The 24,362-nt window shown below is 41.8% G+C and overlaps 1 protein-coding gene across 1 annotated transcript in view; it reads right to left on the minus strand.

The window, feature by feature from the left end:
- Positions 1-24,274, minus strand: part of cacul1 (CDK2 associated cullin domain 1) — a 110,950-nt gene extending 86,676 nt beyond the window's left edge. Inside the window, exons 1-2 of the mRNA XM_043712850.1 lie at positions 23,774-24,274; positions 3,255-3,381 (exon numbers count right to left, since the gene is read on the minus strand). Of these exons, the coding sequence (XP_043568785.1) occupies positions 3,255-3,381; positions 23,774-24,101 (455 nt within the window). The 5' untranslated portion in view covers positions 24,102-24,274. The remainder of the gene's footprint in view (positions 1-3,254; positions 3,382-23,773) is intronic.
- Between the last annotated feature and the right edge of the window lie 88 nt (positions 24,275-24,362).

The raw sequence follows: 24,362 nt of genomic DNA on the forward strand, positions 1-24,362 counted from the left end.
TATGCCTCTCACAAGTTTATAAAGTTCTCCGAGTTCACCCCTCAGCTTCTGACGCTCCAGAGAAAGAAGTCCCACCTATCCAGCCTCTCCTTATACCTCAACCCCTCCAGTCCCAGCAACATCCTTGTTAAACTAGAAAGGATACAGAAAAAATTTACAAGATCCTTCCTATAACAGGGCAACCAGAACTGTACACAGTATTCTAAAAATGGCATCACCAATGTCTCGTACAGTCACAACATAATGTCCCAACTCCGTTACTTGATGTTCTAACCAATAAAGACATGCATGCCAAATGCCTTCTAACCGCAAGTCTGCTTTCATGGAACTAGGTTGCACCCCTAGGTCCCTCTGTTTGACAACAGTCCCCAGGTCTCTGATTCACCTTACCAAAATGCAACAATTCATTTTCATCTAAATTGAATTCTTAACTGCTACTTCTCAGCCCAGTGGCCCAGTTGATCAATATCTTGTTGTACTCTTAGATAACTTTCTTCACAGTCCACTATACCACCAATTTCGGCGTCATCCGCAAACTTACTAACTATAGTACTACCCAAATCGTTGATACATATGCATTTCACAGCTTTCAGAATTAAACAGGTTCACAACTTCAAAGCATGAATATCTGTGCAAAAGACAACATGAAGCAGTCGCAGTCATCTTCAGCCAGAAGTGATCAAGTGGATGATCAATCGTGCCTCCTCCCAACATCTCCAAAATTACAGAGGCCAGTCAATTCAACCTACGCGATGTCAAGAGATGACTGAAGGCACTGAATATTGTGAAGGGCTAAGGGCTCTGACAACATTCCAGCAACAGTATTTAAGATGTACTCCAGAATTAGCTGCACACATAGTCAAGCTTTTCCAGTACAGCTACAATACTGACATGTACCCAGCAATGTGGACATTGTCCAGGTATGTCCTGTTCACAAAGAGGACAAATTAAATCTTGGCAATTGATCCTCTTTCACCAGTAACATGATTGAAGAGGTCATTGACAGTGCTATCAAGTCAGGAATTTTATCTGGAAGAGCGCTGCTTCAATAACACCATCCAGGACCAAGTTACCCATTTAATATGTACCCCATCTATCATCTTAAATATCCACTTCCATCAACACCAAGACACAGAGGCATCGTGCTTTCTACACATCACTGCAGTCATGCACTGAAATTTCATCTATAGTACGAAACCTGCAACCTCCATCAACCAGAAGGACTGAGCAGCAGATGCATGGGGACACTAACACCCGAAAGTTGCCCTTCAAGCCACATATCCAATATCACCAATCTTTCGCTAGTGCTATATCAAAATCCCTATTGATACTCTGGATATATCTACATGCACTGGTGTGGCTCAAGAGCAGTGAAGGACAGATAGTAAATAGTGGCCTAACCAGCAACACTCTTACTTCAAAAGGATTTTTTTTAAAACTTGCACTGCAAACAGTTCAAAGAAAGACTTCATGATCTTAATTAATACATTAAAAAGAATGAGAACTTTGCTGACTGACCAATTCATTGTGATATTTGAGGAAAATAATTAAGTGTTTTTCATTTAAGTTTGTTACTAGTTAATTGGCAAGCTCCCTTAAGATAGGCAGAGATTAATTTATATTTCTTGAATACCAAACTAAATGCTCAATTGAGCCCTAGGAATACAAAACTAATTCTTCAGGTGTGAACTTAACAAATTTGTGCATGAAATTGTACGGCCTCTGATGTGTGCCGGCATAGGCACATACAATAAGCAAATCAGATATCCTATGCCATTGGTTAAAATGGTTGTAAGTTTTATGGAATTGCATATGCAATTAATATCAAGTTAATCAGAGCCAATAATTTCAGTGATTCAATAAACCCGCAGCAGCTGGTGGAATTTAAAGAAAATCTGGAATTAAAATCCCTGTCTGGCAATTCAATGATTCTATGAAAAGTTGGTCTCAGTGATTGCTATTATTCTTTGTCATTTAAACAAAATGAGTTACTTTCACTAATGTCAGTGAACGCCACTACAAAAGGAAGTTAGCCAAGCTTACCCAGTCTGAACTACATGAGAGTGCAGACCCCCAGCAATGTGGCTGACTTTTGAATGCACTCTGAAATGATTGAGCAATCCACCCAGTTCAAGGGCAGTTAGGGATGGGCAACAAATGCTGACCTTGCAAGCAACACCCACATCTATGAAAGAAGAAAAGAATAAAGTACACAACTTTCTGGGGAGTGTGCTTCTATTTTTAAGTTTAAATTATATATTGCCATAAAAGAGCCACTTTGTTTATTCTTTCAAATTTTAATTTAACTGCTCTCTCAATTTTATCTGTTCCTTTTTTTTGTAAATCCCAGGATCCAAATGAAAGGATCCCAGCAAAGGCTGGGTCCACACAAAATTTAGATTTGAGTTAATAGCTAAAACAGGTGAAAAGGTGAACAAACAATGTTAAGTATTCTCCATTTACACAGTACTTCAATAAATTATGTAAGATATTCCAAAGCCTTCACAGCAAACAAATTACTTTTGAAATGCTGTCACTTATCATGCAAACAAATGGATAAAAGTTCAAAATAAAAGTGAAAAGTATTTATGATTTTATAGTTTGAATAACTTGGCTGCTCAGTTGTTACTTTGTTACAACTGATCAATCTTTGTTACTATTCAAATTAAGTTTGGTTTGAGTTGCTGCATGTTAATAACATTTGAGCAGCTCAGAGAGACTTGTGAACAAAATGTATGGGATCTCAGAAAAAAGTTGATTAAAAACAAATATGGGATGGTCTATCAATCAAGAAAATTGCTTAAATGAGTTCGAACATAGAGGAAATGCACCAGGGATATAAAGCAAATAATGTCAGCTCCAGTCATTGTAGTGCAGGGTTAGAACTTCAGACTAGTCTGGGAATCAATTCAGAATCACAAAGAACACAACTACCAAAGGACTGTATGCGAAGGTGGCACTGCCAAGGGATGGGGGCGCGACTTGGGAGCACAGAATTAAAGAAAATCGCAGGAGCAAATAAGTGCAAAAAACATCGTTTTCTGTGGTTATTTGGGAATTAGGTTAGTAATTTTTGTTTACGTTTTCTAGTTCACATATAAATGGGTTTCTCAAACTTATTACAAATGACTAATTTTTGGTCTTCATTGTAAAATTAAGCATCGGAAGTATTACTTTTATAAAATAAACTCATTAAATTCTGATCATTTCTTTAACTGCAGTCTTAACAGTGCCTAAAATTTTCTTTTTCTCACCTGTAGATTTGCTCGTAAGATATAGGTATGCAGTCTCCAGGAGACTGTGTCAAAAGCTGATCAATGGCACTGTCCAATTTTGGCCAGTAAGTACGCTGGTAGTCTTCTGTTGTTATAACGTTCATCACTAAACAGAATATCAAAAATACAAACACAATTTATCAAATTAGACACAGACTACAAGAATTTTAAGAGTGCAAGAAACTTTAATAATCATTTCTAGTACTTTGGATGACCATTAGATAATAGGTCACTCAATCTTAACAACTAAGACTGCTATCTGGCTCACTGACAGACATGAAAGTCACAAGAGTGAGTGATGTGACTTCAGTAGTAGCAAAAATAATAAAAAAATATTATTATTACAATGCTCCAAACAGCTTCTAATTCAATGTACATAGTTCTGATATTAACCAAAATATTACTTTCTCCTTGACAATTAAATTTGCTGCATCGGATTTTAAGATAAGTACTGATAAGATTACACAAGTTTCATTTTTTAAAATGTTAAAATTAATTATAGTCAAGAAAATAACTCAAGAGTTTGTGATACAACAATTTGAGATTAGCAGATTATTAATAAAGAATCCCCTATACACTGACTCCAGTCAGAATGTTTCTTTTGAAAAAGAAAATTAATATTCCATTTCTTTCTAACAAACAGTCTCATTTCACAAAAGTTACATTTAAACAGTTAAACCTTACTACCTATGGCGATGACCGAGTGATCTCTAGTACAGCTTAGACCCTCAAATCAATGATTTACTGCTTAAAATGGGAGTTGCATAAAATTAAACCTAAAGCTAGTTATCATTTGCTGCGCTAATTATTGAATATCTTATTTGTTAAACAAGGACAATTTCATTTCATCTATCCTCTACTGCTCAATTTGCAAATAAACACTCAAATATAGGTACTTGTTAAATGTCTTGAAATAAGAAAAATTATTAAGTAAACATGACAAGAGGCTTCAGTTCCAACTTGAATAGAATCAATCCTAGAATGGTTAGGACACAAAAGGTGGTTATTTGGCAAGTCAAATCTGTGTCAATTCAGCGGGTACCATTTCCCCAATTTTTCCCATGGCCCTGCAGTTTCTTTTCCTTCTGGTGTCGGCCCTTTTGAAAGCTATGATTGAATCTACTTCCACCATTTTCAGGCAGTGAATTAATAAGAGCTTTTCCTCTTTTGCCAAACACCTTAAATCTGAGCCCTTAGCTTCTTTTCCCCTCTGTCAATGGGAATAATACTCCCCCTTCTACTCTGCTTACACTTCCATGATTTCCAACATCGTTTATTAAATCCCCTCTTAACATTCTCTTCCCTAAGACCAACCAATTTGAATCTATCTTCTTGGGAACCATTTTCATAAAGGTGGCTCAGTGGTTAGCACTGCTGCCTCACAGCACCAGGGCCCAGGTTCAATTCCACACTCGGCTATTGCTTGTGCAGAATTTACACATTCTCCCAGGGTCTGCATGGGTTTCCTCCAGGTGTTGCAGTTTCCTCTCACAGTCAGGAAAGGTGGATTGGCTATGTTAAATTGCTCGTAACATCCACGGATATAAAGGCTTGGTGAGTAAGTCATGAGAAATGCAGGGTTAAGGGAGAGAGTAAAGGAGTGGGTCTGGGTGTGATGCTCTTCAGAGGGTCAATGTAGACTCGGTAGGCCGAATGGTCTATTTCACACTGTAGGGATTCTATGATATTGCCTTCACCCTCCTTTAAATCCTTTACATCTTTCCTAAACTGCAGTATCAGAATCGGATACAGAATTGAGCCATCAATAGTCTCCAGATTTTATTTTCATACATTTGGTACTATAATGCCTGGTCACAAAGCAAATCTAAACTGAAATAAAAATTGTACAATCACATTAGGTTTATGTTCAAAGCAAGCACATTGGGGTTAACAAAGAGGTCAGTCCTGACTAAGGTTTTATCCCATAAAATTCCCAGTCAAATAATCAGGAGACAAATGATAACAATGGAGTTTCGACTGTGAATTTACAAACTCATTGTACAAAAAGCCCTGACTCAATACGTGTCAGCAACTGTTCAGTGACACTCCTAATTAAGCATGTGGCACACCGCATCAAGTTTTGATTGTTTCCTCATTTGATGTTCAGTCATGCCCACTTCCACAAGGGATTGCAACAAACAAGCTGAAAAATGTGTTGCTGGAAAAGCGCAGCAGGTCAGGCAGCATCCAAGGAGCAGGACCTTGAACCTGTGTCTCCTAGTAATTGACACCTCCACCCTGGGAAAAAGATTCATATTTTCCGCAGCATTCACAACCTTAGAAATTTCTATTAGGTCGCCGCTCAAACTCCTGCATTCCAATGAAAACAAACCCAGTCCATCCAACCTTTTCCTTCATAGTGAAAATCCCCCATACCAGGCAATATCCTGGGAAACCTTCGGCCCAATGTCCACACCGACCCGCCAAAGCATAACCCACCCAGACCCTTTCCCCTACATTTACCACTTCACCTAACACTACAGGCAATTTATTATGGCCAATTCACCTCACCTGCACATTTTTGGATTGTGGGAGGAAACTGGAGTACCCGGAGGAAACCCATGCAGACACAGGGAGAATGTGCAAACTCCACACAGAGAGTCGCCTGAGGTGGGAATTGAACCCGGGTCTCTGGCGCTGTGAGGCAGCAGTGCTAACCACTGTGCCACCATATCCTTTCCGAAGCATCTACATTCTTCTGGTAGTGTGGCGGCCAGAACTGTACACAATATTTCTCGTAAGCCACCACATTTCAGTCACACATATAATCATATGGACATAACAATTCAAACTAATTCATACACTTCAACTAAAGTGTGACATCTTGTCGGCTACAAATCTCAAAACTTGAGAGATTATTCCGCAAATTCCGCAATTGCAGGTTACAGCAGTTTGTACCTCCAGTCGATAGAATTGGCATAGCTTAAAGAAGGCAAGAACAAACACTGGACCTAAATTAGCAGCAGATCTAAAAGAACTGGATCAACTCCATGACAAGTTCAGTTGGCACACAAATCACAATTTCCAGCAGCTATCACATGACTTCAAATTCAGACATACAAAGCACAGGAAACCATTTGTTTTATCGAGCCTGTTCTGGATCTTTGAAAAAGCAATCTAACTGGTTCTATTTCCCATCTCTGACACCATTTACCAGTGCATTTTTCTTCTACCGAATACACACCTAATCACCCTTTGGGAGTTACAATCGCATTTGTTTCCATCAGCTTTTTTCATAATGCATTCCAGACCATATCAACTCTCTGCCTAAAACAAATTTTCCTCAGCTCTAATATATCTTAAATTTGCATCATCTCCTCGTGAAAAGCAATACTTCATCAAGCTAACAATGAGGACACCTCTATCAAACACAGAACATAGAACAGTACAGCACAGGAACATGCCTGCACTACCACAATGCCATTCTAAACTAAACTCACCTACCTGCATATGGTCCGTATCTCTCTGTTCCCTGCCTACATGAGTCTTACTATTGCATATGCTTCTACCACCTCCCTGGCACTACCATCGGTGTTTAAAAAAAATGCCTTGCACATCTTTAAACTTTCCCTTCCCCACCTTAACCTACGGTCCTAGTCTTTGACCCATTTCCACCAGATGCAAAAGACTGTCTATCCACCCTATCCATGCCAGGTCAGCCCAATGGTCTCTGTTGCTCTAGGAAAAACAATCCAGGTTGCTCAACCTCTCCTTAAAGCTAATACACTCCAGTCCAGGCAACATCCTGGTAACCTCTTTTGCAGACTCCCCAAAGTTTCTATATCTTTCCTATAGTGCACACAATCCTCCAAAATGTGGAGAAAGTGAGCACTGCAGTTGCTGGAGATCAGAGTCGAGAGTGTGGTGCTGGAAAAGCACAGCAGAGCAGGCAGCATCCGCGGAGCAGGAGAATCAATGTTTTAGGCAATGCCCTTCATCAGGAATGAGGCATGTGAGCTGAGCAGGCGGAGAGATACATGGGGGAAGATTGCTGAGAGGGATAATGGCAATACGTTGGAGAAGAGGGTGGAGCAGATAGGTGGGAAGGACGATGGACAGATAGGACAAGTCATGAGGGCAGTGGCAAGTTGGAAGGTTGGATCTGGGATAAGGTGGGGGGGGGGGGGGAAGAAGGGAAATAAGGAAACTCGTGAAATCCACATCGATGCCAAGACAGGTCCCAAGATGGAAGAGGAGATGTTCTTCCGCCTGTGTCAGGTGGTTAGGGTGTGGCAATGGAGGAGGCCTAGACCTGCATGTCCCTGGTGGAGTGAGAGGGAGTGTTGAAGTCTTCGGGTGGGGCTAGTTGGTGCGGGTGTCCCAGAGGTGTTCTTTGCTATCTGGACGACACCTCCTCCCACTCTGCCTCCTACAAAAGTGCTACCCCTTATTCCCAACTCCTCCACCTCCGCCCCATCTGTTCCCAAAGGACCAGTTCCACCCGCAGAACACACCAGATGGCCGCCTTCATTATAGACCTTAATTTCCCCTCCCACATGGTTGATGATGCCTTCTCGCACCTCCTCCCTCGAACTACACCCGTCCAACAGCAATAAGGACAGAATGCCCCGGCCCTCACCTTCTACCAAACCAACCTCCATATACATCGCATCATCCTCTGCCATTTCCACCACCTACAAACAGACCCCACTACCAGAGATATATTTCACTCCCCACCCCTAACAGCTTTCCGTAAAGACCATTCTCTCCACGACTCCCTTGTCCGGTCCACACACCCCTACCAACTCACTCTCCCCTCCTGGCACCTTCGCCTGCCACCGCAGGAATTGCAAAACCTGCACCCACACCTTCCCCCATCACCTCTGTGCAAGGCCTCAAAGGAGCCTTCCACATCTATCAAAGTTTACCTGCAATTCCACACATGTCATTTGCCATAAGCGCTGCTCCCATCGTGGTCTCCTTAAATTGGGGAGACAGGATGCCTACTTACAGAGCGCTTCAAAGAAAATCTCTGGGACAACCACACCACCAACCCCACCATGGCCAAACACTTCAACTCCCCCTCCCACTACCACTCCACCAAGGACATGCAGGTCCTGGGCTTCCTCCATCGCCACACCCTAACCACCCGCCAGGAGAAAGAACACCTCATCTTCTGCCTTGGGATCTTCCAACCACACAGCTTCAATTGGATTCACCAGTTTCCTCATTTCCCCTCCCCCATCTTATCCCGGTTCCAACCTTCCAACACCAAGATGGGGGATGGGAAAAATTTTTGGCTGTTACAGGCTGCTCCGTTTTTGAGAGACAGACAAAGGCAGCAAGCACATGGTCTGTAAGGGAGAGAGAGAGAGACAGAGAGAGATAGATAGATAGGAGATAGATAGAGAGAGAGAGAAACCCACACTGCTAACCGACACAGTCTTGAATCTGCGCAGTTGAAATCATGTATCTCTGGCCATGGGAGTGTGTTTAGGAAAACTAAACAAACAGCGAAATTCACATTTAATGGTAATGTCCGAGGGAGTGTTGCTGAACAAAGAGACCTTGGAGTGCAGGTTCATAGCTCCTTGAAAGTGGAGTCACAGGTAGATAGAATAGTGAAGACAACGTTTGTTATGCTTTCCTTTATCAGTCAGAGTATTGAGTACAGGAGTTGGGAGGTCATGTTGCGGCTGTACAGGACATTGGTTAGGCCACTGCTGGAATATTGCGTGCAATTCTGGTCTCCTTCCTATCGGAAAGATGTTGTGAAACTTGAAAGGGTTCAGAAAAGATTTAAAAGGATGTTGCCAGGGTTGGAGGATTTGAGCTATAGGGAGAGGCTGAACAGCCTTGGAGTGTCACAGACTGAGGGGTGACCTTATAGAGGGTCACAAAATTATGAGGGGCATTGATAGGATAAATGGACAAAGTCTTTTCCCTGGGGTTGGGGAGTCCAGAACTAGAGGGCATAGGTTTAGGGTGAGAGCAGAAAGATATAAAAGAGACCTATGGGGCAACGTTTGCACACAGAGGGTAGTACATGTATGGAATAAGCTGCCAGAGGAAGTGGTGGAGGCTGGTACAATTGCAACATTTAAGAGGCATTTGGATGGGTATATGTATCGGAAGGGTTTGGAGGGATATGGACCGGGAGCTGGCAGGTGGGACTAGATTGGGTTGGGATATCTGGTTGGCATGGCCAGGTTGGACCGAAGGGTCTGTTTACATGCTGTACATCTCTATGACTAAGCAGCTCTAGCAAATCTCCTTGGCAGTATATTAGTCCCCTTGCAATTCAGGTGCAATCCATCCTTCTTGTTCAGGTCACTTCAACCCCAGAAGAGCTTCCAATGATCCAAAAATGTGAATCCTTCTCCCATACACCAGCTCTTCAGCCATGCATTCATCTGCTCTATCCTCCCATTCCTACCCTCACTAGCTTGTAGCACAGGGAGTAATCCAGATATTACTACCCATGAAAACCTCCTTATTAAATTCCTGCCGAACCTTTCTATATTTTCCCTTCAGGGTCTCATCCTTTTCCCTTCCCGTCATTGGTACCAATGTGTACAATGACCTCCTGCTGGTCCGTCTCCACTTTGAGAACATCCTGCACCCTCTCGGAGACATCCTTAACCCTGGCACCAGGGTGGTAACACACCATTCTGATTTTTTTGCTGCTGGCCACAGAAACGTCTGTCTGTTCCTCAGACTTGACGGTCCCCTAACTCAATCAATCGCTTGGAACTCAATATACCCCTCATTACATTAGAGCCAGTCTTGATACCAGAAACTTGGCTGTTCATGCTACATTCCCCTGAAAGTCCATCACCCCCTACATTTTCCAAAATACTATACTTGTTTGAAATGGGGATAGCCACAGAAGACTCCTGCACTCCCCGCCTACCTCTCATACCTTTCTTGGAGTTAACCCATCTATTTGACTGTATCTGCAGCTTTTCTCCATTCCTATAACTGCCTTCCATCACACACCCTCGCTCTTGTAAATTCCTCACTGCCTCTAACTGTTGCTCCAAAACGATCCATTTGATCCGACAAAATTTGCAACCAACGACATTTATTGCAGATATAATCCTGAGTAACCCTTAAACTCTCCTGAAACTCCCACATCTGACAAGAAGAGCATATTCCTGATGAAGGGCTTTTGCCCAAAACATTGATTTTCCTGCTCCTCAGATGCTGCCTGACCTGCTGTGCTTTTCCAGCACCACTCTGATCTAAACTCTGGTCTCCAACATCTGCAGTCCTCACTTTTGCCAAGAAGAGCATAGCACTCTAAAGGCCATTTTGCTCCTTTCAATCTACAGACCCAGAAAATAGCACCGTCTCATTGCTCTGCAAAACACTGCTCCAGGCTAGCTTAAAAGTTATGGCTTGTATTTTTAAAATTTAGACAAGAGACAGATGCCAATAAAGACATATAATCAACAAAGAACCCACTCTACTCACTATCGCAAATTTATAGCAAGGTTACACTTAAAACTATTTACTTATCTGTTTCTGTGCTGTGACGAAAGACAGAACAAGCCCAAACCAGCCAGGCACCTCATCAATCCAGTCACTGTGGCTCCAAGAGCAGGTCAGAGCCTGCGACTGAGTAACTCACTGCATGAATCCCCAAAGCCTGTCCACAGGGCGCAAGTCTGGAGTGTGATGGAATACTCCTGGATGGGTGTAGCTCAAAGAAGACTCAGAAAACTCGACACCACCCAGGACAAAGCAGCCCACTTGACTGGCACCACATCCACAAGCAATGACTCCATTGAACATCAACAGTCAGTAGCAGCAGTGTGCCCCATCCACAGGATACACTATAGCAACTCAGAGGCTCTGAAGCAGTTCTTACCAATCCCCTGACCTCGAAAATCAGATGGATAAGGGCAGGGGACACATGGAAATGCCACTTCATCTAAGTTCCCTCCAAAGGGGCATGCCATCTTGATAAGGGTCGATATCAACATTCATTGAGTGTCGCCGGGTCAGAATCCTGAAACTCTCTCCCTAACACCACTGTGGGTCTACCTACACCAGATGTACCGTCATGGTTCAAGAGAGCAACTCACCAACATTTTTTGAATGCACAATAACTACTGGCCTCACCAACAGTGTCAACACTGGCAGAATGTTGAAAAAGTTATTTTTTGCTTGAAGTAATCAGTTATTCAATGCTTTAGAATGGAGATTGCTTTCATGATGATCATTGAACATGAAAAATGGATTAATCCGTAGCTGATACCAAACTTTGCACGTTTCCATGGCGCTGAGTCAGTGGTATTTTGTGAGCTGCAACTTCCGTGGCAGCTGGGGGAAGAGAGAGGACAGAACCTGGGCCCCCAGTCGAGATTAATGCACTGAAATGTGCAGTTCAGCTTTGCTGTCCATTTTGATGTATATACATTTTGTTTTCCCAAAATGCAGCACTTTGCATTTATCGGAGTTAAACTCCATCTGCCACTCCTCAGCCCATTGTCCCATCTGGTCCAGATCCTGTTGTAATCTGAGGTATCCCTCTTCACTGTCCACGACACCTCCAATTTTGGTGTAATCTGCAAACTTACTAACTGTACCTCTTATGCTTGCATCCTATCATTTATGTAAATGATAAAAAGTAGAGGACCCAGCACCGATCCTTGTGGCACTCCACTGGTCACAGGCCTCCAGTCTGAAGAACAACCCTCCACCACCACCCTCTGTTTTCTACCTTTGAGCCAGTTCTCTATCCAAATGGCTAGTTCTCCCTGTATTCCATGAGATCTAACCTTGCTAACCTTGTCGAATGCCTTACTGAAGTCCATATAGATCACATCATCTGCTCTGCCCTCATCAATCCTCTTTGTTACTTCTTCAAAAAACTCAATCAAGTTTGTAAGGCATGATTTCCCATGCACAAAGCCATGTTGACCATCCCTAATCAGTCCTTGCCTTTCCAAATACATGCACATCCTGTCCCTCAGGATTCCCTCCAACAACTTGCTGACTACCGACGTCAGGCTCACTGGTCTGTAGGTTCCTAGCTTGTCCTTACCATCCTTCTTAAACAGTGACACCACGTTAGCCAACCTCTTCCGGCACCTCACCTGTGACTATCAATGATACAAATATCTCAGCAAGAGGCCCAGCAATCACTTCTCTAGCTTCCCACAGTTCTAGTGTACACCTGATCAGGTCCTGGGGATTTATCCACCTTTATGCATTCCAAGACATCCAGCACTTCCTCCTCTGTAAAATGGACATTTTGCAAGATGTCACTATCTATTTCCCTACAGTCTATACCTTCCATATCCTTTTCCACAGTAAATACTGACACAAAATACTCGTTTAGTATCTCCCCCATTTTCTGTGGCTCCACACAAAGGCTGCCTTGCTGATTCTGAGGGGCCTTATTCTCTCCCTAGTTATCCTTTTGTCCTTAATGTATTTGTAAAAACCCTTTGGATTCTCCTTATTCTATTTGCCAAAGCTATCTCATGTCCCCATTTTGCCCTCCTGATTTCCCTCTTAAGTATACTCCTACTGCCTTTATACACTTCTAAGGATTCATTCGATCTATCCTGTCTATACCTTACATATGCTTCCTTCTTTTTCTTAACCAAACCCTCAATTTCTTTAGTCATCCAGCATTCCCTGTACCTACCAGCCTTCCCTTTCACCCGAACAGGAATATACTTCCTCTGGATTCTAGTTATCTCACTTCTGAAGGCTTCCCATTTTCCAGCCGTCCCTTTACCTGCGAACATCTGCCCCCAATCAGCTTTCAAATGTTCTTGCCTAATACCGTCAAAATTTGCCTTTCTCCAATTTAGAACTTCAACTTGGATACGGGCCAAGTGCTGGCAAATGGGTCTAGATTTGTTAGGATATCTGGTTAGCATTGACGAGTTGAACCGAAGGGTCTGTTTCCATGCTGTGCATCTCTATGACTCTAACTCGGCACTGCCCTCGTGACTTGTCCATCTTCCTTCCCACCTATCTGCTTCACCCTCCTTGCCAACCTATCACCATTACCCCCACCTATCTCTCATACTCTCAGCTATCTTCTTCCCAAACCCACCCCTCTCCCATTTATCTCTCACCCCCCTCGCAAGCCTAATTCCTGATGAAGGGCTCTTGCCCGAAACGTCGATTTTCCTGCTCCTCAGATTCTTGCTGACCTTCTGTGCTTTTCCAGCACCATACACTCTACTCAATACTCCAAATGTGGCCTCACTAAAATTTTATATAGCTTCAACATGACTCACCATCTTTTATACTCAATGTCCCAACTGTAAAGTGGGGTAAAACTCCCCATCCAATACCCTGGATTCAAACCCTCTGAGCTTGGGACACGAGTTTGTGGAATTCACATTTGAACTAAGATTCACTGTGCTCTCTGGCTGAGACAGACAAGGCAATGTGCAAACCTATGGGCAGCAGTCTGGAACAGGGGTTTAGCTTGTAACGCTAAAGGAAGTCCCTAACAAACACCTCAGTTACAGACAATGAGCACCAGTCTGCAGACCAAACAACCGAGACATTCTGGAGCCTACAAGAATATCAAACCATTCAACTTTTAATCAATTTGCTCAGACACATACATACTGAACATTCCACACCATTCTACTACATGCGAACCTGTGCGCCTCTGAATGTGAAGTCCTTTAATATCAGCAAAACTTTAACCTACTTCCATCCAACAGAAATAAGGGGCATTCAAAACTAACGGAAAGCCATTCACATCTCATCCAGTAATCAGGAGGCTCATTCAACCCGGAGAGGAGTAACAAATGTTCTGTAATCAAACACAGGTTTGAGAGGAGATAAGGAGCAGACAGTTGTTATAACTGCTCGCCCTGATCTGGGAGAACAAGCGAGCCTTTTCCCAACATCAAGCTCCTGCAAAACAGCTTCCCCACAGGCTCTAGCCACAGAAAGCAGCTTTGGAACAAGAACCACAGGGGCCGAACAGAGAAGCTGAATCAGGATGCCAAATCAAGAGCATCATTGCAACAATAGACATCTAAGAGATTAGAAAGCCAACCAAGCCTTATCCAAAGAAGAGCTTCCAGATACAGGCATGTTCCAAGCTAAGAGAACCAACAGCAAGAACCTCAGCAACTGGACAGTCTTTAAAATGGTGTTTTCCCCAGTGGTGAGCTGAAACTCCAGAGACATCAAAGTTTCCAACCTAGCTAGCAGGGAGGGGAAGGCGGGTGGTGACACTGCAGGGACTCGAGGGGTAGGAAGCCTGAAGAAAGTGCCTGTGGTTAAAACTGCTGTTTAGCTTTGAATAGTGTTTTAAACCTCTGTTTAACTTGATCGTGTATCTAATTCATGTTCTCTGTATAATTGTGTCAATTTCACTATTTTATTCTATTTTCCTTTTTTCTTATTTCTTGTATTATACTTACCTTTTCATAGTTAAATAATTCTTTTGCCCTAAACATCTGTCTATTGCCTTCTTCATTTCACATCCCCTCAATAAGTCCAGTGTCAGAACCAGGGATCTGGGGGTGATTCAAACACACCTAAAAAGCAGCAAATTACAGACCACAAACCCGAAACCTGACAACCAATGAAGGCAAGCATGCCTTATGCCTTCTTTACCATCTTATCCACTTCTATTGGCACTTTTAGGGAGCTATGGGCTTGCAGCTCAAGATTTCTCTGCATATCAATGATAATCAGGGTGCTGCCCTTGATTGTATACAGTACTTTTTTCTTCATCTGACGACCCAACCTCACACTTGTCCAGATTTAAACTCCAGCTGCTATTTCTCCCACCAATTTTCCAACTGATCTATAGTGTGATGTATCCCTTGACAACCTTCCTCACAATCCACAGATCCACCAATTTCTGTATGGTCACAACCATGATAATAGCCAGGAAAATTGGTTTTGGACATAGATGAAAATGATCCCTTGGAAAATGTTTGTCAAATATCTCCTTTTAAGGAGAAAATAAAGCATATTTATCTTCAAAATTCAGAACATAATTGCAACCAAATGGGTTATGGCATATTTTGCTGCCACATTTGAGAAAAATAAAAAAAAACTAAACACTAGAAATAGTTTGGCAGCATTTGGGAAGAAAGAGAAACAAAATTAATGTACCAGGTTGATTACCTTTTATCAGAATTAGTTCTTGACTCAAAACTACAATTCTGTTTCTCTGTCTACTGCTACTACCAAAACAGCTAAGTATTTCCAGTCTTTTCTGTTTTTATTTCAGATTTTCATCCTCCACAGTATTTTACAGTTTGTCTTTGGAAGTCCTGCTCAAGGTAGAATGAGGTGGGAATTAATTCACAATCATTGCTCTTTTTTTAATTCATTCTTGGGATGTGGGTACTGCTAGCTGGCCAGTATTTAATCCCCATCCCAGGTGCCTTTAAGAAGACGGTTGTGACCTGCCTTCCTGAACTACTGCAGTCCACCTGCTGAGGGTTGACTAAAATGCCATTCTGGAGGGAATCAACTTATCATTTAAGTTCTGCATTTGCATTTTTAAATTTTGGAGAGAAAACCAAGGGTGGTGTGTGTATGGAATGAGCTGCCAGAGGAAGTGGTGGCGGCTGATACAATTACAACATTTAAAAGACATCTGGATGGGTAAATGAATAGGAAGAGTTTAGAGGGCTATGTGCCAAAAACCCATCTGGTTCATTAGTGAACCAGATGGGTTTTTACAATAATCAAACACAGTTACACAGCCAGTATCAGGCTTTTTTACTGAATTCAGATTTCATCATCTGCCATGGAGTAATATGACCTCATGTCCCCAAAGCACTAATCTGGAGTTCTGGATTATAAATCCAGTGATATGACCACTATGCTATCATCTGCCCTTAAATGATGCATTTCAGGTGCAAAAGAAGGGATTGAGGGATATCTTAAGACAATGGATTGATAATGGTTTGACTGCAAGAAAGGACAGGGCTCATAAAAGCCCAATGAAAGTTTCCCATTTCTAAAAATATTCAGAAGTAACCCAAAATTGAAAATCCAATGACACCCAACTGTTGTTATTTTATTTGCTTGTTATCAACACTAACAATACCCGATGATTACTAATTAATTAATGTGCCTGTTATGATATCCAAGGCCAGATTTTCAGCTGGAAGCAAATTGAGAGTGTTTCCTGGCTATGCACAACCGTCTTGGGAGACACCTACACCAAAAATGTGATCTTCATTGCCAGATACCAGATAAAGTCAGGCCGTTCTATCTGAGAAACATTTTGGAAAGAGAACCAAGGGCTATTAGAGATGGTTTGCTTAAAAGGGTTATCTTGTCATTTTAGGATTTCACCCCAACTGCAATATGCAAAAAAAGGCCAGAGCTTTCACACTCCCTACAGTCCCTTGCCTCATCATACACCCCAAATATCCCACCATGCCAAAGTATGCTACTTCCTTCAACTGCCCTTGGGCCACCATGTTCACCATACTTTATAAGGGGTCCCAAAACCCTCATGGCTCCTCGTGCTCCAGACTAACCCTTCTTCAATCCCCATGGTCCTTCAGGCCCTTCCATGTCAATTCAACCATTTCACAGTATAGATGGCAGCTGAATGGGTAATACTAGAGCTTTAAAAGAATCATTCACTGGATAATAATAAACATTAAAATAAAGCAATGATCCAAACCCTTTAAAGTTTTAATAACTGAAATCACAATACATTTGAAACCACTGAACATTTCAAACTAACCTGGTGAAACTGATAAATCTGAGGGGGAGAGCACCCAGCTAGAGTGCAGCTGCTTCAACAATTTAAATGGTTCTCTCAGTGAAGAATACAGAATGAGACTGGGCTCATGAGGGCACGAGGGAAGATAGAAATTAAGAGAAAAAGTTACACATTGAAACCTAGGAAATTTGGCTTGGAAAAGGAAGGAAATGCATATAATTATGGTCACCATATTATGGTGATTTGGAGACAGTGAAGCCAGTGCAGTTTAAAATTTAGAAGAATATTACCAGATGTGTGTGGGTATGCATTTTAAGAAAGGATTTACAGATTGGGTCTCTTCTGTTGAAGAAAAAAGGCAGAGAGATGAACAAATAGACATCTTTCTATTAAGGAAAGATTTTGATAGAGTGAATGCAGAGGGACCGTTTCTTCTCACGAGGAACAGAGCAATTAGAAATAGTTGATATAGCACATTTATCAAGAAATCCAATAGGGAATTTAGAAGAAACTTTTCACCTGAAGAATTGAAGAATGTGGAGCTTGCAAACACAGTAACTGTCTGAGGTGAACAGAATACAATCGTTTTAAGGGGAATCCATAGAAAGAATAGATGGTTATGATAGTAGATTTAATTGAGAAAAATGGGAAGACGTTTGAGTGGGTCATAAACATTAGTATGGAATGGTTAGGTCACTACTAGTCTGTTTCTGCGCTAAATTTGCTACCAAATAAGTGGCAGAGGCAACTGATCAGATAGCCTGTCACTTATTGATAAGAAATCCCTGAGTTACTCGGACTTGTTAGAGGAGAGGCTGGAGGAGGCTGGAGAGGGTTTAAAACTATAGTTGCAAGAGATAAGTGAACATGGTTATCTCTATTTCAAGATGTCTTTAGAATAGTAAGTGATTCTGGGAGGTGAAAGGAGGACTTAATATTGCTTTGTGAGATTCTGCCAGATCACACAGCAATCAAACCAATTCAATCAACCAAGAACAGAAGAGGCGCAGATCTCAAGATTTTTCGCTTACTTTTTTTGCTTCATTTTCAATCTTGTCGCCTCGCACTGCAGGTACCTATTCTTCAGCCATCTCCACATGCAAGACCCCAGAGACCCCACTTCTCAACAATCTGTTGATTTTTTTGTGGGCTGTTCAACTGCAGTAGTTGCATCTGTAAGTTTGGACCCCAGTACTACTTCTTCCCTGTCTCTTGTCCAAATGTCATCTTTGTTTAAATAACCTCTTTATCATACGATTCACTTTCTCTCCTCTGTGATTCATTTCTTGACCAAGTGTCTTCTCTTACCAAGCTCCATGACCAGAACTAAAGACACCATTAAAATAATGGGAATAAAAGAAACAAAAAAGTAAAAGATGCTAGAAATGAAGCAACTACACTCTTCCAGGCAGAAGTAAATAAACACAAAGACAGCAGTAATCAGGAATGGGCCGATTCCTGATTCGTAGAATTACAAGTGATCTGGCAGAATCTCACAAAGCAATATTAACATACCAACATCTTTCTATAATTGCTTTCTCTTTATCTTTACTCACAAAGAACAGTAAAGCACAGGTACAGGCCCTCCAACCAAACATTCTGATGCTATTCCAAACTAATTCCATCTGCCTGCATATGGTCTGTATCCCCCTATTCCTTGTCTGTTCATGTATCTGTCCAAATGTTGCTCTCATATCTGTATCTACCACCTCCCTTGGCAGTGTGTTCGGAGCACCTACAACCCTGTGTAATAAAAAAACTTTATCTCACACATCTCCTTTAAACTTCCCCTCTCTCACTGAACCAATATGCCCTAGTATTTCCCATTTCCACCGTGGTGAAAAAAAACCGATTATCCACCTTAACAATGCCTCTTATTTTGTATACTTCTATCATCAGGTTGTCTCCTCACCCTCTGATGCTCTAGAAAGAACAATCGAAGTTTATCCAACTTCTCCTTATAGCTAATACATTCCAATCTAGGCAACTTCCTTGCAAACCTCTTATACGCTCACCAAAATCTCAGCATCCCTCCTTAACTGCAGTGACCAGAACTGCACACAATACTCCAAACGTGGTCGAACTAATGTTTTACACAATTGCCACGTGACTAGCCAACTTGTATACGCAATGCTCCGACCAGTGAAGGCAAGCATGCCATTAAATTTTCTTTACCACCTTATCCATTTCTGTTGCCACTTTCAGGGAGCTATGAACTTGCATCCCAAGATCTCTCTCTATAACAATGCTCCTAAGGGTCCTGGCATTAAGTGTATGCTTTCCTCTTGCATTTGAACTCCCAAAATGCATCACCTCGCACCATCCATCTGCCATTTTTCTGCCAAACTTTTCCGACTAACCTATATCTTGCTGTATCCTTTGACAATCTTACTCAGTCAAGGGTTGCGTAATGATTTGTAGCTCAGGTGCCAGTTGTCGTGGTTGTGGGTATGTTTGCTGAGCTGGGAAGTTGATTTGCAGATGTTTCCCCCCTGTCTCGGTGACATCTTCAGTGCTTTGGAGCCTCCTGTGAAGCACTGCTGTACTGTGTCTGCTGGAGCTTATTTGGTTCCATTCCTGCTGCTTCCGGTTATTCATTGTAGTGGCTGGTATACTTGTCTAGGTCTATGTGTTTGTTAATGGAGTCTGTGGATAAATGTCATGCTTCTAGAAATTGTCTGGCTGTCCTCTGTTTATCTTCTCCTATAATTGTTGTGTTGTCCCAGTCACATTTGTGGTCCTCGTCATCTGTGTGTATGGCTACTAGGGACAGCTGGTTGTGGCATTTAATGGCTTGTTAGTGTTCATGGATGCGGACTGCTAGTTGTCTGCCTGTTTGTCCTACATAGTGTTTCATGCACTCTTTGCTTGGAATCTTGTAAACTATGCTTGTCTTGCACATGATGGGTTCAAGGTCCTTTCTTCCTCCTGACTATTCACAGCTCCAACAATTTTCGTCGTCTGCAAACTTACTAATCAGACTACTTACATTTTCATCCAATCATTTAGGTATATTACAAACAACAGAAGTTGCTACACAGATTCTGGCTGAACACCCATTAGTCACAGATCTCCAATTAGAAAATCACCTCTCCACAACTATTCTTTGTCTTCTATGACCTGCAACTATTCTTTGTCTTCTATGACCAAGCCAATTTCGTATCCAACTTACCAACTCACTGCGAATCCCTGTGAGTTAATCTTACAAAAGCATTTGACAAGGTCCCTACAATGAGGGACCTTGTCAAATGCTTAAGTAAAGTCCATGCAGCCAACATCCACTGTCCTACCTCATGATTTCAATGCTCTGAAACCACATATCATTCCTCTTTGAAAAGTGGCAAGTAAGCAGTCAGTTATCCTACCCCAACTTCCGATACTCTAAAATACAAGGAAATCAAAAATATTAAATTGTTCTATATTCCAATGTAGATGTCAACAATTCATTAAGTATTTTATTCCTTCAAGTATAGAGGAAAAAAACTTCTTTCTGGTAGCAAATACAATAGTAAACTTTTGGAAAAGAACATAGTCATAGACATGTACAGCATGGAAACAGATCCTTTGGTCCAACTCCATGCAACCAGATATCTCAATCTAGTCCCACCTGCCAGCATCTGGCTCATATCCCTCCAAACCCTTCCTAGTCATATACCCATCCAGATGCATTTTAAATGTTGCAATTGTACCACCCTCCACCATTTCCTCTGGCAGCTCATTCCATACATGTACCATCCTCTGCGTGAAAAAGTTGCCCTTAGGACCCTTTTATATCTTTCCCCTCTCATCCTAAACCTATGCCCTCTAATTCTGGACTCCCCCATCCCAGGAAAAAGACTTTGTCTATTTATCCTATCCATGCCCCTCATGATTTTATAAACTTCTATAAAGTCACCCCTCACCCTCTGACGCTCCAGGAAAAACAGCCCTAGCTTATTCAACCTCTCCCTATAGGTCAAAGGACCTTACCATTAAGTGTATAATTCCTGCTAAGATCTGCTTTCTCAAAACGCAGCACTTCACATTTATCTAAATTAAACTCCATCTGCCACTTCTCAGCCCATTGGCCCATGATCAAGATCCCGTTGTAATCTGAGGTAACCTTCTACACCTCCAATCTTGGTGTCATCTGCAAACTTACTAACTCTACCTCTTACGCTCACATCCAAATCATTTATATAAATGATGAAAAGTAGTGGACCCAGCACCAATGGTGGCACTCCACTGGTCACAGGCTCCATGCAAAAGTAAAGAGTCAAAAAATATTTTATAAGAGACAATTTTTAAAATTTCGGGTGAAGTAAACAACATTTCAAAATATTCAATTTGGATACATCAAGAAAAGAACAGACATCATCGGTACAAAATATCTTCTTGGTGTCCAGCCAATGTTTAAAATCCAAAACATTTCAAGGACTTTCTCTCTGTTATAGGAAAAGATGTTGTGAAACTTGAAAGGGTTCAGAAAAGATTTACAAGAATTGCCAGAGTTGGAGGATTTGAGTTATAAGGAGAGGCTGGGGCTGTTGGAAGCTGAGGGATAAAGTTGTCGAGGTTTACAAAATCATGAGCGGCATAAATAATGTGAATAGCCAAGATCTTTTACCAAGGATTGGGGAGCCCAAACTTGAGGGCATAGGTTGAAGGTGAGAAGGGAAAGATGTAAAAGGGTCTTCTATAACTCTATGACTGAAGTAATTCTGAAACAAGTAGTTCCTTCAAACTTTGAACTGATTCTTGCCCAAGTCAGAAAATTGCAGGTTCTTTTCCTAATCTAGCATATTGTTCACCTAATCTAGGTGGTCTCTTCCCATGCAATACCAAAGGAATGCTACACAGCTCATGCCATCTTTTAGTTAAGGCAGTTAAACTAATGCCTGGCCTGTTGTCTCAAGTGAACGAAGACTTCAAGTACTATTACATAGAACAGTAAGGGTGCATGATTTAGTATTGTGGACAATCTTTAGCCCCCAACCAACATTATTAATAACTGCCATTACCTCATTGCTGTTTGCGTGACCTTACTGTACACAGGTTAGCTGCCATGCTTCTCCGTTTTACAACAGTAACTACATCAAAATGGCTAATTGTCTACAAAGCACCTTGAGACCCCCAAGATCATAAATAATGCTTTATAAATAATTCACATTTCATCTGAAGAAAATACTATTTTGTTTCTTTCTTAAACCTATAGCACTGCAACAGGAATTCACTGTACTTCACTGCTAGATTCTATAACAATGTAACCAGTCTGAATTTTCATTTACTTATTCAAGAGTAAACTATAACAAATAAGTTTAGTATAAGTGGAACAACAGTCACAGACCTCTCCAAAAGACCTAAACACACATGGGTTATTTCAACTAGCTCCACAGAATAGATTCTAATGCCTACACAGTGAGTGTTTACTGGCACTGAATGGCTGCAGAAGGAAACTATAGTCACTTTTCAAAACCTTAAAAGTAACTTCCAAATCACATAATACTCTCTTCTTTCACAAACAAAAACAGAAATTGCTTGGAAATCTCAGCAGATTTGGCAGCATGTATGGAGAGAGAGCAGAATTAAAGTTTAGGCTCCAATGAACTACTTCAGAACATTCTGAAGGGCCACACTGGACCCAAAACATTAATTCTGCTTTCTCTCCACAGATGCTGCCAGATCTGTGGAGGTGTCTGAGCAATTTCTGTTTTTGTTTATGACACCTAAACAAATGAGAGAATGCCAGAAAAACTCTGTAGATCTGGCAGCATCTGTGGCAAGTTAACATTCTTAAGAAGTCATACCAGACTTGCTATGTTAAATGTTTCTCTCTCCAGAGATGCTGCCAGATCTGCAGAGTTTCTCCTGCATTCTCTGTGTTTGCTCCTGATTTCAAGCATCCACAGTATTTTGCCTTCATTCCATTGATTATATCTCTGCTCTGGAAAATCAGGGGAATGAGTAAATCAACAGAGTGTAGGGGATCAACCCAAATCCTTCAGTTCTGTGTGTTTCACCACCACAATCGATTTTGAAGCTGCAGATTTAAATGTTAGAGTGGAGTGATACACAAACATCAGGATAACATGTAGCAAGATTAACTTAACTCCCCTAATTCTGGGTTATAATTATGCTTTTTCTTATTCACAACATAGCTCACCTAAAATGTTAAGAAAACAAAAAAAATTACAATGGATGTCAGTGATCTTAAGGCAATTTCAATCTCCTGGTTTTGATGCCACTTAAAGAATACTACACCATTCTCACTACATTAATAGAGTCAATTTATTGACTCACTTCCAGTTAACAATTACACTTTATCAATCATCAATGAGGCAAATCCAACATGTCCAAAATATCTAAATTAATGCTAAAGACAAGTTACTTGTAGGAAACATCCAAACATTTTGTAAGGCAGCAAAATCTATTCTGCTGAAAATAATCTGTTTTCTTATTTCAATCCAAGACTGATAGCGATTTATTCCTAATAACTCAAACTAAAATCACACAAAATTATTAGTCTTTTAAAGTTTACAAATGGGCTGTTAATTCACGTTTGCACTCAGTTCATGACTAACATTTGGGAAACTAGGCCTTCCAATTGAATTGCATTTCTATTCTAGTTTTTATTGCATAATTGCAATCACAATAAGTTATATACACGCTGCAGTTAAATGAGGCTCATGCCCCTTGTAGAACTGACAGAAGAACGCAAACACTAGTTACCAAGAAGTACACAAAATCCACGGTCTCCAAAAGATTAATCGTAGATTTCAAATTTACACAGCCATCTAAAAAAGAATGCAATCCTAATTGGCTTAACGATCGATTATCGACGCATTTATCTCTCTCTCACACTCAGGTTTCTCCCTGCTTGACTTACAGAACTTGGAGGCCGAGCTGTTGATATTCAAGGTTACTTTGCCGGCCACGGGCTCGGCGTCAGGCTCCCTGTGCGATGCCGGCCCTCGCTCTTCCCCATTAAGAGGCATTGGATGCGGAAGGAGCACTTTGGGATCCTGCTGTGCTCGCGGCGTGCCCCCCGGCTCGGACAGAGCGGGCTGGCTGGGGTGATGGTGGCTGTGGTGTTGATGGCGATGTTGTTGTTGCTGATGGTGATAAGCGTCCGCGTTGGCCTCCCAGTTGTTGTGGTTGTGATCGTCCATCATCAGGGGCTGGTAGCTGGGGTCCTCCTCCATGTTCTCCTCCATCGTTACGGTGGGGACAGGAGGCAGGGAGGGGTGGGGGAAGGGAGAGGGGATGGGGGAGGGGGTGGGAAAGGGATGTTTAAGCCAGATCTGCAGCTGAACTTTTATATTTCAATGTATTTCCTCCTACATGAATACCAGCGCCTTGCCCACTCCCTCAAACGGACTGAATTCCTTGTTCTACCCAACTCCTCCTCCCTTCCCCCACCCCCTAGCGACGGGACTCTCCTTTACGGCTTTTTGCCGCCGATCAGCTCGACTTCG

Source organism: Chiloscyllium plagiosum, chromosome 22 (genome assembly GCF_004010195.1).
Source record: "Chiloscyllium plagiosum isolate BGI_BamShark_2017 chromosome 22, ASM401019v2, whole genome shotgun sequence".
NCBI lineage: Eukaryota > Metazoa > Chordata > Chondrichthyes > Orectolobiformes > Hemiscylliidae > Chiloscyllium > Chiloscyllium plagiosum.